Here is a 15,685-nt window from a genome sequence, read left to right as displayed (position 1 = left end):
TAGTTTGCATAGTAATTACAGTTATTACATTCATGTGTATATTGCGTGAATGAGGGTTGGTGTTTGGGCAGATATTGTGTTTTGCGTAGGTAGTATGCCATACTGAACCGTTGCCACTGAACCTACTTTCATAGGTTCAGTAGGTTTGAGAGTTCACGAGATTTACACGACGCATGCGCGAGAATTCTTGTTCAGTTCTCGCACATGTGTCGTGGAAATCTCTTGAACTCTGGCCCCAGAAGGAAGAAAAGGAATAGTCGAATAAAGTCGTTATTTTTGTTTTATTTCCGCACAAAAAGTATTCTCACCGCTTGATAAACTTACTGTATAGTTGAGCCATAGTCACATGGAATATTTAAAAATTTTCTTCAATGACTTTCTGGGCCGTCAAGTTTCAATCCCCTAGGAGCCTATGTAGCAGTGATCTACCTCTCAGATTTAATAAAAATATCTTCATTTGTTTTCCGAAGATGAATGAAGGTCTTACGGGGTTGGTACAGCATGGGGGTGAGTAATTAATGACTTAATTTTAATTTTTGGGTGAACTATCCCTTTAACGAAGACAGTGGGGCTCTACAGCCTTAGTCAAACGGGTTGCCGCGTATGGTTGGGTTGTGGAGATATTGTGGTTTGGTCACATATGAACTACGAGGAAGGAGCAACCTCAGCAGCAGGAGTGATGTAGAGGTCAGTAAGCTGGGCTGAGTTGAGTGGGTGACGGAGGGGAGTGACTCTGGGACGCCTGTCGAGCCCTCTTGAGGTGTCGTGTGCTTGTCGACGAAACACTGAGGACAGAAGGTGCCCACTTGAAGACCCTAGAGATGTCCCCTACTCGGTGTAAATGGATAGAGAAGCATAGGAAAGCCGAGTACAAATCAGCATGAAGTTTTAACATCTACTCTCGTGTAATGGTAATGAATCTCTATTCATTAAAATACACCTACCATAAAAATAATAGACCCTTAATTTCTTTGTAAGTGGGCAAACTTACACAAACAGCAGGGGATCAAATACTTATTTCCCCCACTGGGTGGTCCACTATTTTTGGTTTACTGTTAAAGTGTTCTGCCACCTGAAAATATTTTAGAAGTATATATTCTTATAGTCACATATACAATCACTTCATTATGCTATCTTGCTCCACAGAGGACTCAATGCTGTCGAGCTGCCTGACTAACAGGGTGGGCATCCCTGTGTCTTTGGCCAGCCACCACAGTGCGGCCCAGGCTGCAGCGGCTCAGGCTGCAGCTGCAGCAGCTGTACAGGCGGCCACGTTGGAGCAGCTACGGGAGAAGCTGGAGTCCGGAGAGCCACCGGAGAAGAAAGTGATGCTCATGGCAGAGGAGCAGCAGAGGATAATGCAGCATGCTTTGCAGCAAAATCTGTTCGCCATGGCAACCCAGCTACCCATGAACATCAAACTGAACAACAGAGGTGGGGGCAAGGAATGCAAAAATGGTTCTCACATATTTTTGCCCTGTATGTGTTTTTACAAAAAATCTCTTTATTTTTATTTAGCGTCAAAAAAAAGTAATACTCAAACTTGTGTGCAAATATAATATAAATGGCAGTAAGCTGAAGTATTTTCCTAGAGTGACCCATAAAATACTGTGGACTGAGTCAATAGTGAGACGAGAGAGAACATTGTGGGTCAAATAATGTAGATTAGGGCAGAGGAGTTTATTTACTCTAGGCTGAGTAAGGATCACAAATAACCTGCACAAAACATTAACCTTCCAATTTTCCCTCACCAAACTGAAGTAATTAATGAATAACACTTTATATAATAATAATGACACATTTTTATTTGATTTTTTTGAGACGTTCTCAAAACAATACTGAAGGAATTTATGAAAAACATTTTATTCATGAATAACTGTTTATGAATGACTCATTTTATTTTGTTTTATGACACTATGATAAGGTGTCCCCCCCTGTCAAAAAGAATGATAAGAGTTTGAGACATTCTCAAAAAATAAACATCTATTTAATTAGGTGTGAATAAATGGTGAACTTTTACTGATGAAGAAAAGTGATTTCTGTCGGGCCTTTTGTCTGATGTTAATGTATTCAGTGCACCTTCATCACTTAATGACAGTGTGTCATGATTGCAGGCTGGTCATGAGTAATGTTGTGTTGTCTTCTACGTGACTGTTACTCTTATACCACCCACAAAATCAAAAGCCTCGTTTTATGGTGGGACAATGTAGCACAGTTCAGTTCTGCTGAGCAGGACTTTCATACAGAATTACTCTGCAATTTAAAGATTATATTAAATGTTATTTTGTGTAACCTTCACACAAGTATTCAAAGTAATGACAGAGTAAAAACTGAAAGTCCTGACAGATGCTAACTTTTTGGAAATAGGAATGTGATTTAACCCCTTTTTTTACTCCAAAAATGTATCTAATGGTCTTCTACTTTAAGGGGATGGTTAACATGAACATGAAAATTCTGTCATTTGCTCAACCTCATGTTGTTTCAAACCCATAAGACTTTTGTTCATCATCAGGACACAGATGAAGATATTTTTCTGTCTCTCCATTGATAGTCTATTTACTTAAAACTCTTATGCTTCAAAACGTTTGTAAAGAGATTGTAAAATCAATCATAGAGCATTAAAATTTGCTAAACTGAAGCTCAATGATTCTTGCTTGATGTGCAAGAACCAATGAGGGTTCATTGTCATGTTACGCAGCACGTTTGAGCTTCTGCAAGAACCATCGAGGTTCATTCTCGTGTGTCAAACAAGTAAGGTTTAGCTTCTGTTTATGTTTGCTGATCAATCTTTTTATGTGAATAAAATAATAAATTAAATCTATTCATCATGTAAAATGTTCATGTCTCTTCAGAAGACTTGGAAGAAACCACTTGATTCAAATGGATCTCTTTATGAATGTTTGAAGCAGAGTTTTAGGTGAATAGACTTTCGATGGAGGGATGGAAATCTCAGATTTCATTAAATATCTTCATTTGTGTTTTGATGGTGAACAAAAGTCTTGTGAGTTGGGAACGAGGGTGAGAAAATGTTGAGAAGAACGTTCATTTTAGGGAGAATTATCCTTTTAATTTATTTCTTTTGAATACTTTGTGTAATGTTTGATCGCAGTGAAGAAATGTTCATGGCTCAGACATTTTGTGCAGTTCCCTATCTAGAGAAGTGAAAGCCTCACCTTTTTGACAGTTATCACCTCCCTCCCCTCCTTAAACTCTTTTAATAAACCCCTCCTTATCCTGTCACTCATGAGTTATCACCGATAGTTGGTGGCACGCTTCTCTTGCTTCTTGTGTTCCTTTTATAAATGCTCATATTGAGTTTTTCTCTTCCTCGCTCTCTGGCTCCTCTCTTGACAGATGATAGACAAGAGACTGCATTGAACCTGTCTACCAACGGCATTAGCAGCATCAACATGTCAATAGAAATAAATGGGGTTGTCTACACAGGTAAATAGAGCGCCGTTTGCTGATGTAATTGCAGGCAGGAAATTCAATAAGTTATAGCAGCACCCCCTCGCTCAGTCCTCCACACAATTTGATGTCTTTGCTATAAAATCCATCGTAATGAAGTGGCAAGTCCAATAGAGTTAAAAAAGTTAAATATCTTAAAATTGGGCCTGGGCGCCAGGAGGTCGATGGAGCTTATTGTCTTTCGTGCCCGAGAGAAAGGCCCTCCGCCTTAGCTAGATACAGTGCTTGTGCCTGATGTGTGAGAGACAGTAATTACCACAAGATGGCTCATAAGCTTGCAGGGAACAGTTCGGGAGATCAAGTTGAAGTGGCGTCCGTTTTTTTACTGAAGGTTTGTTCTCTGTAATGATGTACAGCGCTTGAACATACAGCTAAAAGATTTTTCTAGGGCTAAAAATGTAACCAATTTACAAGTAAAAATTATATTATATATTTTTTTTAAATCTTGCTGTCGTGGTGCATAACACTGAACAAAGATGTGACGTTTACATAGGCCTGTGTTAACAGAACGGTAGTTTACTTCTGACAGATTGACAAACTCAGTTAAAAACGCGGAATGCCAGTGACAAGTTTATGTTCAGAGGCATAAAATTAAAATATTAAAGCCGCTTTTTGTAATGTCTATTCCATAATTTACTTGCCTGCCATAATAATATCTGAAATTATCTTAGTTTGGGCACATATTCTCAGAACATGTTGATTTATGCAATTAAGTGATTAATTCAGATAGCATCAATTCATGTACCATGTCATGTAATTAAATAAAATGTTAAATTAATTGTCCTCATCTCTTTTCAATATCTTATCTTTTCTTTAGTGAGCATCTGTAGATTTTTTCATATAGATTTAAGCCAAAAATGAGATACTTCAATGTACATAGATAATATAGAAACAGATTGAGCAAGGGGGTGTTGTCGTTGTTGTTGTTTTTTTGTTTTTTTTGTAAGAATGATGGACCACATACAAATCAAATGTTTTAAATGAACGTTTTTTGACTTATACATGTAGTTTCTATTATTGCATGAAAATATTAGTAATAAAAAAATTATATATATATATATATATATATATATATATGATGCATTTTAAAAACAACAACACGTTGCTCCAGTAAGTGAACTTCTGTACAAGTGTTATGATGTGTTATGTGATGTGTTGTGTTATGTTATGTAAGGGTGGTGTTGGTGTTTATATTCCTTGACTCTAACTTGAACTAAATATTTGTCTGCTGACTCCAGGGGTCTTGTTTGCCCGTAAGCCAGCCATTGGTTTCATGCCAGGCAGCCAGCGAGTCCATCACCAACACAGCTCTCAGGGAAAGAGCAGCAGCCCAGGGCTCAGCACCCAGATGCAGCCGTCCTCCTCCTCGTCCTCCACCGCCTCCTCACACGGACCAGCCACCTCCCCTTGAGCCCACAACACCTCTCTCGCTCAACTCTCCCCCGACATCAGATAAGGCAGGGTCTTTAGGTCATACTGTTGGACCAGTTTTTTTGTCTCCTTCAATGTACAATGTACACTTTTTACTGTTTTTCTAACCCTCCCCCTGCAATCAGGACAAGGAGTGTCCATCACCGAAAAAACTTCCATTCAAATCAAAGGCTGAGCACCTATAGCTGATAGCCGCACATTTGAAATGTGTTACATTTACATATGCAGCAAGTTGCAGCTTGTAATTTTATTCTTCTGAGGACGTGTTATTCATTGTGGAGTGACTAAAACGTATTGCGTGACAATGCCATGAACACAAGGAGCGGTGTGACGCTCGAGGGGATGGGATGTTCCTCAGACTGAGCGCTGGCCTGCTTGAATGTTGCATCAAAGCAAGATTCTTCCCTCTTCTACACAGATCCTTCATTTTTGGCACAGGAGTCCTTCCTCTTCATCTTTACTCATCGCAGTCTTGAATTAAACAGCAAGAGCTATTATCAGCTATTACCAAAGAGAATAAGAGCAACCTATTAGATGAATGCCGTTTTATCACAACCATCACACATATCAAATGCCATTGCAAACTATCAGAAAAAAGCAATGGAAAGTCACCATAATGATTTTAAGCTAAGCACATCCCATTTAACTTGAATAGAAATTGTCAGGGAGAAAAGTTATTTACTGTATCAATGCTTAAGTTTATGTTAGGAAAGAAAAAACAATCTTTAAATGGCCGTATGTGGAAGATCAGCCATGTATAGCTTGATATTGAAGAAAGCCGACAGGATTAAGTCTACTTTATTCTCTCATGACTGGTTTTGGCCTGTGGCCGTGGCGAAATATATTCTATTGATCAGTGAGTTATTTGGGGAACACTTGTCGACAATGTTTAATGATTTTCCACCACCTCAGCTTGGGTTTTATAGCAAAGTGTTTTAAGTGTTTATTAAATGGTTTAGTAGATGGAAAAACGGGTCACACTGGTTAAATGCAGGTTTTAGGCATGTGACTATGAGCTGAACGTTGATCATAAAAAAATGTTTGAGTACTTAAACCAGAAAACAGAGGCTCTTTAGAAGCAGATTATGTGCCGTGAACAGGCTGGATGTTGCTCATCTTAGGCATCAGTTGAGGTGGGATCTCTGTTGTGAATAGAATCCAATTTTCATCAAGTTTTCAACAATGCACTTGCATTTGAGAGTTCACCTCTCGTCCTTTATTCCGTTCTCCTTTTGTTTTTTGCTCACTTTTTTATTTCTTTTTCTTCTCTTTTCTGTTGATAAGGAAATGGGAGGATTTTATTGTGTCATTTTATTTAGAATTCAGTAGAAAACTTCGAGTTGTATTTATTACTTCCTTTCATGTTTCATCTTGGGCTGTTTCAGTGCTTTTGGCAACATGACATTTATTTAAAGAAAAAAAAAGTCATATTACAGCCTAATACCTCACAAATCCTGCAAACCTGTACACAGATAATAGATTATGAAAACAAGATATACCTCATTTATTTCATTTCTATTATTTTTATTGTGAAGCCACTTGAAAATTGATGGGGTTTTTTTCTCTCAACAAATCACTGGATTCTTTTTTTTTTCTATTTTGTATTGTTTTACCAAAGAAGGGAAATATATAATGAACACACATCTACCTCATTTGTTATAGACTGTGCCAACAACATATTCACAGCAGCCAGTTTTTACTCATAGCCTTTCTGGTCCAAATTCGCTTTTGCCTGTGTGGATTGTGCTGCAAAACCAGAGGCTGGACCACACTGGGCTCAACACAGCGTCATTTGCTTTGCTTGTTCGTTCATGTCAGTGGCATTTTTTATGCACGGAGGGAAATAAAAAAAAAAAACAGAAGGATTCTATTTTATGTACAACTGCTCAAATCAATTCAAACATTGATCTGACCGAGGTTCTTCTTTATAGTATGAATTTGAATAAGCTGCAACCTTTAGCATTTAACTAAGTGTTTTAGTTCACGGTTTGCAGCATTTCCATTGATGCCAGTGTTTTTGTCATCATTTCTGTTCACAACATAATGTGGCTTTCAAAAAATATATAACCTAATCTAAACCAAAACTAACTAAAAAAAAAAAAAAAATCCATTATTTTCTTTCACACTCTCTTTATTTGAATGTGGAGACATGCTTAAAACATGACTTATTTTTACAAAATACCAAAGATGTGACAATGTTGTTGGGTTGACAATTTTCAACCAATACTGTCATTCCCAACTTTGAATCTCAAACAGCAGAAAATGGTTTCATTTGATCCTGCTGTAGCAAAACTTGATTTTATCCTCTTGGATCAAAATGTTCTCAAACAAAAAAACAAAAAAGCCAAGCTGTATATTCAATTAGTCTCAGTGCACAAATGGCAATCTAAGAATGTAATAGCAGTTTCCAGAGTTTAGCACAACTATCGATTAATGAAAACACCTGACCATCATTTTGTTGTTGGATAGGTGCAAAGGATTAATGGAAATATATAGTTTATATTTATGTGGAATTACAGAGGGCACAATCAATGCACAATTGTCTGATTCCTGTTGTTCAATGTAATTTACCTCTTGATCAGCATATGAAGAGACTGCTCTTATTTCTAGAGCAAATCCTGGACGAACTCTGGAGTGCTTGCTGACTGTGATGCAAAAACATGAATCAGAGTGATTCCATAACCAAAGCTTTTACGAAACCACGCTCACGGGCTTACTGATGACGAACATTTCTTCATAAAAAGACTATCATTTTAATAAAGGTTAAGAAAAAATGATTCACTCATGTGCTTAAAGAATAACATGTTGTTTACCTTGTTTAGCTATGTCAACGATGCTATGCTGGTAGATTTTAGATCCTATTATACGCTGTGTATGAAGCTTATTTTCCTTTTATTCACTTTGGATAAATCCAGTGCATTATGGGAAAGCTGGATTGTGGTGCTCAGGGGTTAAAAAAAGAAGAAAAAAAACTGGTGAAAGATTTTTTTTGTTTTGTTTGTTTGTTTTGCCATTGACTTGTAGCATAATTAGAAATAAAGTACTGCTTTCCACTTGAATGTCCTGTTGAGTTTTTCTTATAATTGCTGTAATTATTAGTCTTGTTGGAAAAAAAAAAGTCTAATACTGGTTTAAAATTTAATATTGGTCTTAATTTTTGTAGAGGGAAACAAAGCTGAACAAAAAAAAACGGAGGTGCCTATTTACACTTTGGGGTCAGAAAATCTTGTCTTTTTAAATCTCTTATGTTCATGAAGGCTGCATTTATTTTATCAAAAATACAGTAAAATCAGTAATATTGGGAAATATTATAATTAAAATTTCAAAATAATGGCGGTTTGAAATATTTGTGTAACATTATGAATGTCTTTACTGAATGTCTTTTGAATTTAATCTGTCCTCGCTGAATAAAAATATTAATTTTGGTGTCACTTTATTTGGTAACATTTTATTTTACAGTGTCATTGTTTCACGTTACAAGTACTTACCATAGTAATAACAGTAAATTTTGCATAATTACATGCAACTAACTTTAAACCAAATCCTAATCCTACCCTAACCCTATAGTAAAAACATGTAGTTAATTATTATTACTCAGTACTTAAATATATAATTACACTGTAATGACACCTTAAAATAAAGGTGTCTGTTACAGTGTAGTAGTAACATTAAGCAACTACATGTATTTACTATAGGGTTAGGGTGGGATTAGGATTTGGTTGAGGGTTAGTTGCATGTAATTATGCAAAATGTACTGTTATTACTATGGTAAGTACATGTAACATATGTAACAAGGACACTAAAATAAAGTGTGTGTGACCCCAAACTTTTGAACAGTACTGCATATGTTGGCAGAAGCTTTTATCTAAAGCTTTAAACATGAATGATTTCAACATGAACTTGACAAAATCCACACTTTATTTATTTTAGCTTGGCCTACTAACGATAGCATATTGTTGATCAGCCCATGTTTACTGACAAATGATTGTGTTAAAAAGTTGTCCACTCAAAAGACGAAATGAGCAACAAGTGTTCATTAATCGACGAGATGTTTAAAGCGCAAGACGGCCTTCAATCTCATTATGTTCATATTAAAACATAATGAGATTGAGTGGAAACAGCAGATGGTCCTGAATTTAAAAGAACAGCTGGTCTGCATTATAGAGCGAATATCAGCAATTCGTTTCCACAGTAACCACAAAGACCAAATGGAAAAAGACCGGGGCAGAAAAAAGTTGACTCGGCTGGACAAAGGTCAAAATCCCGCACTGCAAACGCAGGCAATTAAACTAATGATGCCAGGGGTGTGTGCAGCATTAAGCAGCTAAAATGGAGTAAAGATCGCTTCATTAAGACCCAAGAACCTGATGTAATTAGGAGTCGGGCCAAGATTAGTGTCTGTCAATGGTTTTTCCTGGGATTTGCAGGTAATAGAGTTATCATTGAGGCTCAAGGAGTGTTACATTACACTTCGGAATAAACAAAAACAAATTAGCAGCGTCGTCCAATAATGGGTTATCTTGTCAGGGCCTGACAGAAATCCATGCCCTATAACACAGTGTTAATTTTATGCATCACTGACAAGCACCTTCACAATCAATGTAGGTACTATAAAGTCAGGGAGACCATCAATTCAAGTTCAGGACAGGTAGACAAAGAGTTTTGTGAGGCCAATGTGTAATGGAGCCAAAAGTATTGTTTGTTAAATTCCATTTTTTACTTTAAAAACAATCAAATGCATTAAAGTCTCAATCCATATAACAATTACAGCAGTTCCATTGTAATATATGTCAGTGTTTCTAAGGCACGTTGATGTTTAATTTTACTTTTACTTTTTCCTGAAAGGACTTTTCCTGCCATAATCTACGTCCTGTCTGTGAAACCAGGCCATGTAATTTCTCTTGTTAAACTTTAAGTTGCACTACTGTAAAAAGTGATTGGTTGATTTAAAGGAGTTCACTTTAAAAAAAACTTTTGCTGATAATTTACCAACCCAGTGTTGAATTTACTCACCCCCATGCCATCCAAGATGTCCACGTCTTTCTTTCTTCAGTCGAAAAGAAATTAAGGTTTTTGATGAAAACATTCCAGGATTTTTCCCCATATATACTGGTAACCAAATGGTTCAAGGTCCAAAAGACACTTTCAGTTCAAACTGTTCAAAGGGCTTTAAACGATTCCAGATGATGAATAAGGGTCTTATCAAGCAAAACGATTGCTCATTTAAAAAAAAAATAAAACAGTTTAAGTTTTATAAGCTCAAATGGGAAAAAGATTCGTTCATTTTGATCAACGAGTTTGAACAGGAGAGTCACGAACGCTTATCACAGAGCATAGTGACCATTTGAGCTTATAAAAAGTGCATTATATGGAGAAAATCCTGGAATGTTTTCATCAAAAACCTTATTTTCTTTTCGACTAAAGAAAGAATGAAATGGATATCTTGGATGACATTGGGGGTGAGTAAATTATCAGCAAGAGTTTTTAAAAAAGGTGAAGAAACCCATTGCCTTAAAATTGTTAAGTAAATAAACGTCATGCGTAATTGAAAAAAAAAATTATTTTGAATTGTCAAGTTCACATAACTTCATTTTGTCAATTACACATGAGGTTTATTACTTAATAATTTTAAGGCAACTGATTTCCTCACTATTAAGTCAACTGATCACTTTCTACTCTGTAGGAAAATTCCACTTAAAAGCAGTAGAGACGGATCGATATGATATTTATCCTTTATTTTTTAAAAGGCCAGTCATGTCTTAGACTGTTTGCAGAGTTTATGTTTGCATAAATTTAGAACAGTATTACTGACAGGCATTAAACTGGTCATGTGTCCAAGAGGTTAGCTTACCCTGCTCATCTGAGAACATCTAATCCGACTGCAGTTGTCTAATTTCATTTCAGTGCCTGAACTTCTGTTCCAGCAAGAGAATAATGTCAATCAATAAGATTAATTATGAATATGCAGCCCATTCTCACCCCAAGGCGTCACTTAACTGACGCCTTGGGAAGCATTTGGACATGCTTCAATATCTGACGCTTTAGGCGCCCTTTAGCGTCAGTAAGATGACGCCCTAGGATCGCGTGTACCCTACCCCCACCCCACACCTAAACCTAACCGCGTCCTCTAACAGACGCTTTTCTTTAGCGTCAGTTAGATGACGCCGTAGGATCGCGTCATGTAACTGACGCTTAAGGGTGCCTAAAACGTCAAATATTGAAGCATGGTCAAAGGTGACGCCTTGGGGTGAGAATGCGTTGGAATATGATGATTTGTCATTCATGGACAGCACAGCGCTGTTTATAATCAGCTGTAATTCATCACTCTCTTCTTCGAGGCTTCCTGATTAAGGAAAGGGAAAACTCACCACCTAAATCAAATGAAGCCACATCATTATGTTGTGGGTTATTTTCACTCATCTTACACACTGATGAGCCATAGATAAGAGAAACAACAACAAAGATGCTGTTTTTATCCACTGCTGTGCTGGTGACCATTGATTCAGCGGTGAACTTTGACCTCAGGAGCAGGATTCCTCACAGAATCACCTCATGGCTGTCAGAGATGATTAGCTCAGCTGATCTAAGAGCACAGGCTTTGGGCTGCCAATACCAATTAGCAACCACAGCATATACCAGCGATGGTATCATGTTCTGAATGCTGATTAATTAGCTTTCAAACTTTATTCACAACTTTCTTTCTTTGAGGGAAGACTCGGACAATAGTGACTACATATCTGTCATCATTCGTTATTATGAGAGGTATAATTGGCTTCTGTATTTTTATCTGCATGTTTGAACCAACCCGGTCTCATCCCAAGATGTCATATAACTGACGTTTTGGGACGTCTTTTGACCATACGTCAATATTCGCCTTTTTAGGGCCCCCTTAAACGTCGGTAGATGAGGTTATGGGATCCTAACTCTACCCCATACCTGAACCTAACCCTAAACCTAACCCGTCACCTAACTGACGTTAAAGGTAAAGCGTCAGTTGTATGAAGGCTTGGGATCGTCATCTACCGACGTTTAAGGGGGCCCTAAAAAGGCGTATATTGACGTATGGTCAAAATATGTCCCAAAACGTCAGTTATATGACTTTTTGGGATGAGACTGTGTTATTTGAACGGGTAATAGTAAATATGAATTACTTGTATATCATTAGAAACATTGACCAATGATCTTGATTCTCGACATTTGAAAGATTTGTTTTGAAAGTTCATTAAGTTACAGTATGAGATCATGTCTACTTCCATAAAGAACATTTAACATCAATGGAAACTTTCCATTGCACAAAAGGTTCTATATGGTGGAAAAGTGGTTCTTTAGATTATTATAATATTCTTCACACTAAGGAGAAATTGTTCTTTAAAAACTGTTCAGTCAGTTATTTGGGGAACCATCTTAAAGGGATCATTCATACTAAAATGAAAATTAATAAGTCACCATTCACTCACCCTGTTGTTGTTCTAATTCTATATACCCTTCTTTCTATTATAGACCACAGAAGGAGATTTAAAAAAAAAAAATGTTATGTCCTGCTCGCACTCGTTCATACAATGGAAGTGAATGGTGAGCAGGGTCAAGCTTTTTCAAAAAGTATGCATTTAACAGAAATCCTGACATTGGTTTTTCGTTTTCATTGCACGGCTTTGTAAAGTGCCCGTTCGTGTAACATTAGCCATACACTAACGACCAATGACCAAGGTCACTCGGGATATTCGTTAAATACTACAGGTACATTAAATTTCATATAATATACCCCCAGAAAACTTGGAATATACAACATGTGTCAAATGGGATCATTCTGTCATACTTTTCCATCTTTTTTAAAAAGCTTGATGCTGGTTGCCCTTCACTGCCATTATATGGATGAGTGTGAGCAGGACTTTTTTTTTTTTTGGTACATAAAAGAAGAAAGGACATACACAAAAAAGCCATTAGAACAACACCAGGGTGAGTAATTTATGACTTAATTTTCTTTTTAGGTGATCCCATCAAGAGTGTAAAACGGGATTGTTGTCCTTTATGTGCACCAGACCAGTTTTATCATGGATTTCTGAGAATCGTATTCATTTCTTTTTACATATCAATGGCATTGTACCTTAAAGACAAAAACTTTCAGGCAAAGTGAGATTTTGTATCACTATTTTTGCTGATCCTGGATCAGATGACTTGTATCTTTTGTCAGGTTTTCCTAAGGGTGTGGTGAGATGAAAGATGTAGATGAAATTTATTGGGCTACTCAAAGGCTCATAGGGAGTGTCACTTCAAAAGCAACCTGAGAGGAACTATTCATTATGTGTGATATACTAAAAACCTGAGAGGTGGGATGGAAATTAGCATATTAATATAACTTATTTATAAATACACATCTAAAATGAATTAAAAATAAATAAATAAAAATATCACCTATTTGTCCATTTTACAATTAACTTCCAGTTCCATTTCTGTAGTGTTAGGTTTTTAATCTCTTTGTAAAACAGCCCAGTTTGCATTTGATGATTTCTTTTTAAAGTGGAAATTGTAAATGGTGAACAACAAACATCAGATTTCACATTAGACTTGCTATTTCCATGTGCGTAAAACATTCAGATGATTTTCCACATCCGATTTTTAAACTAGGAAGAACATATTGGATGTACATCTCTTTGTTCATTGACATGGTGAGAATGAAAGATAATGGGGGACTTGTCAGACACTCGCATTGTGATGGGATTATTTTCCTCAGTTATCTAGGTCACGGTCCATGACCTGCCTTATAAAATTGACCATGTGATGGTCAGGGAGGTACTTAAAAAGCCATCAGAAATATTCTCATATGAAAGGAAATGGTAGTTTTGCCACAAAACCACTAGTTGCCATAGGGATAAAAGCTATGGAAACTGGATATGTAGTCAATACACAAATCATCTATTGATTACCATAGTGCCACTGACAATAGTCTATAGTGGATTTTACTAACCAAACATCAGTAACCAAATGCTTTCTGACAGTAAAAATTCGCCAGGTTTATTTTTCTGTATCAAATGATATATGACAATTTCCTTGTTCTGCATTTTCTGGTTTATTTATGTGCATAGGTGTGAATGGTGAGCAGTGTCAAGCTTTTTCCAAAAAGTATGCATTTAACAAAAATCCTGACATTGGATGTTGGTTTTCATTGCACGGCTTTGCAATGTGCCCGTTCGCGTGACATTAGCCATACACTAAAGACCAATGACCAAGGTCACTCGGGATATTCGAAAATCCACTATAGACATAGGTACAAAAAAAAATAAAAAATAAATAAGCAGTGTAAAATGGCAGCACTGATATTTTCAGTTAATCATTGGCATGTTTGGCACAATTTATCAGGGCACAGATCAAGCAAAATCAGCAAAATAATAAAAGACTTGTCATGGCTTATTGAGAAAGTCAGTGGCTGTTTAGAGTAGCCCAAACATTATCTTGAAACAAAGAGAAAAATCTGTTGATGTTGTCAATGTGGATATTTGTATGTATTGTTCTGCTTTCCATTTTGTGTCATCAGGATTGTCACGCTTCACATCAGAAGCCAATGACTATCACGCTGTTTCTGGATGCCAAATCAACAGAGATAAATCACTGAATAGCCTTCTAGGTAACGTCTTTTTTTGTATGTCTGCTTGTTGTAAAACTAGGTGTTCGAATCCTACCAAGCCAGCACTGCACCTGCCTTTGTGAAGATAATATGAAACATTTAGAATGCAAATTCACCAAAACACACAAAGCAGAGCTAAAGCTATGTCGCACAATGATGAATGTGCTGCCACTAACATGCTGACATCCCAACAAACACAGCTGGCCCACGCTAGTAGCTACTTCGCTTATTTTTCTGTTTTGCCTTACAAATGCAGTGTGCTGTGCAATATTACTACCCCATTACTGTATAACAAAAGAGCCATTTTAGTGGTTCTTAAAATGGTTTTATTAGACACCAGTGACAGAATACTAATCATGCACACCTGTACTTCGTCTGCACTATCAAGCCAGCCATAAATGCACACACCTTATCTCAGCCGATTGTCTGGTCTCGTTTCAATGAAGTGGACTACTTACCTGATCTCCTCCAGCAATATTCTCCTTTGGTAATCTCCAATAATTTTCCAGCATCTTCCTCTCCCTTGAGTCTTCTGTGTACACCTGCAAGTCACCACACCAGCAAACTGACCCATCCAGTCGAGGTGTGTGTGTTCCATCAGTTACCAGTTTTCCAAGTTTATTTGAAAAATTGAACAAAACAAGACTATTGTTGACTATTTTAGTTATAGCCTATTATGGGTTGTTGTTTAGGTCTGTATCAGATCATTAAAAAAAGTGTCCAACTCATGTCAACAGATGATGTAAATTAATTTAAGAGTGCTCTGTCTGATCAGTGTACAATTAGATCAACTTAAGTTTTTCTTAAGTTTTTTATAATTAACATGTGATGATTCCACACTGTCCAAGATTATGGGGCAAACATACAAATGGTGTTATGTCTGAACTTGAGTCTAAATTACAATTTACTGTTAACCATTGCCCACAGCATGGTGTGTACTTGACAGAATGACCAGAGCAACATGGGCTGTTCGATTTTCCGTTTGAATAACAATGCTCTGAGAGACAGGTATTTGAAACGGAGAGTCCCAATGGACGAGCACTAAGCGGACTAACAAGCCACTTCAGCACTCTGAACCTCCACACGCTTCCACCGCAGTCCTAACGGTAGCAACTTTGATTTCAACAGTAATTGGGGTCTTGTCTCTGTCTAGTACTGCCAATA

The 15,685-nt window shown here is 37.0% G+C and overlaps 1 protein-coding gene across 2 annotated transcripts in view; it reads left to right on the top strand.

Moving 5' to 3' along the window:
- The window catches only part of arid3c (AT rich interactive domain 3C (BRIGHT-like)), a 79,273-nt gene extending 71,315 nt beyond the window's left edge, over positions 1 to 7,958 (top strand). For both annotated transcript variants that reach the window (XM_039650052.2, XM_039650053.2), the window contains 3 exons: positions 1,147 to 1,434; positions 3,355 to 3,444; positions 4,707 to 7,958. In XM_039650052.2, coding sequence (XP_039505986.2) covers positions 1,147 to 1,434; positions 3,355 to 3,444; positions 4,707 to 4,879 — 551 coding nt within the window. In that variant the 3' untranslated portion in view covers positions 4,880 to 7,958. The remainder of the gene's footprint in view (positions 1 to 1,146; positions 1,435 to 3,354; positions 3,445 to 4,706) is intronic.
- The last annotated feature ends 7,727 nt before the right edge of the window (positions 7,959 to 15,685 follow it).

Source organism: Pimephales promelas, chromosome 4, assembly GCF_988280905.1.
Source record: "Pimephales promelas chromosome 4, fPimPro1.hap1.1, whole genome shotgun sequence".
Taxonomy (NCBI): Eukaryota; Metazoa; Chordata; class Actinopteri; order Cypriniformes; family Leuciscidae; genus Pimephales; species Pimephales promelas.
Note: the sequence above shows the minus strand (reverse complement) of the source record. Positions and strands in the feature narration are given on the sequence as shown.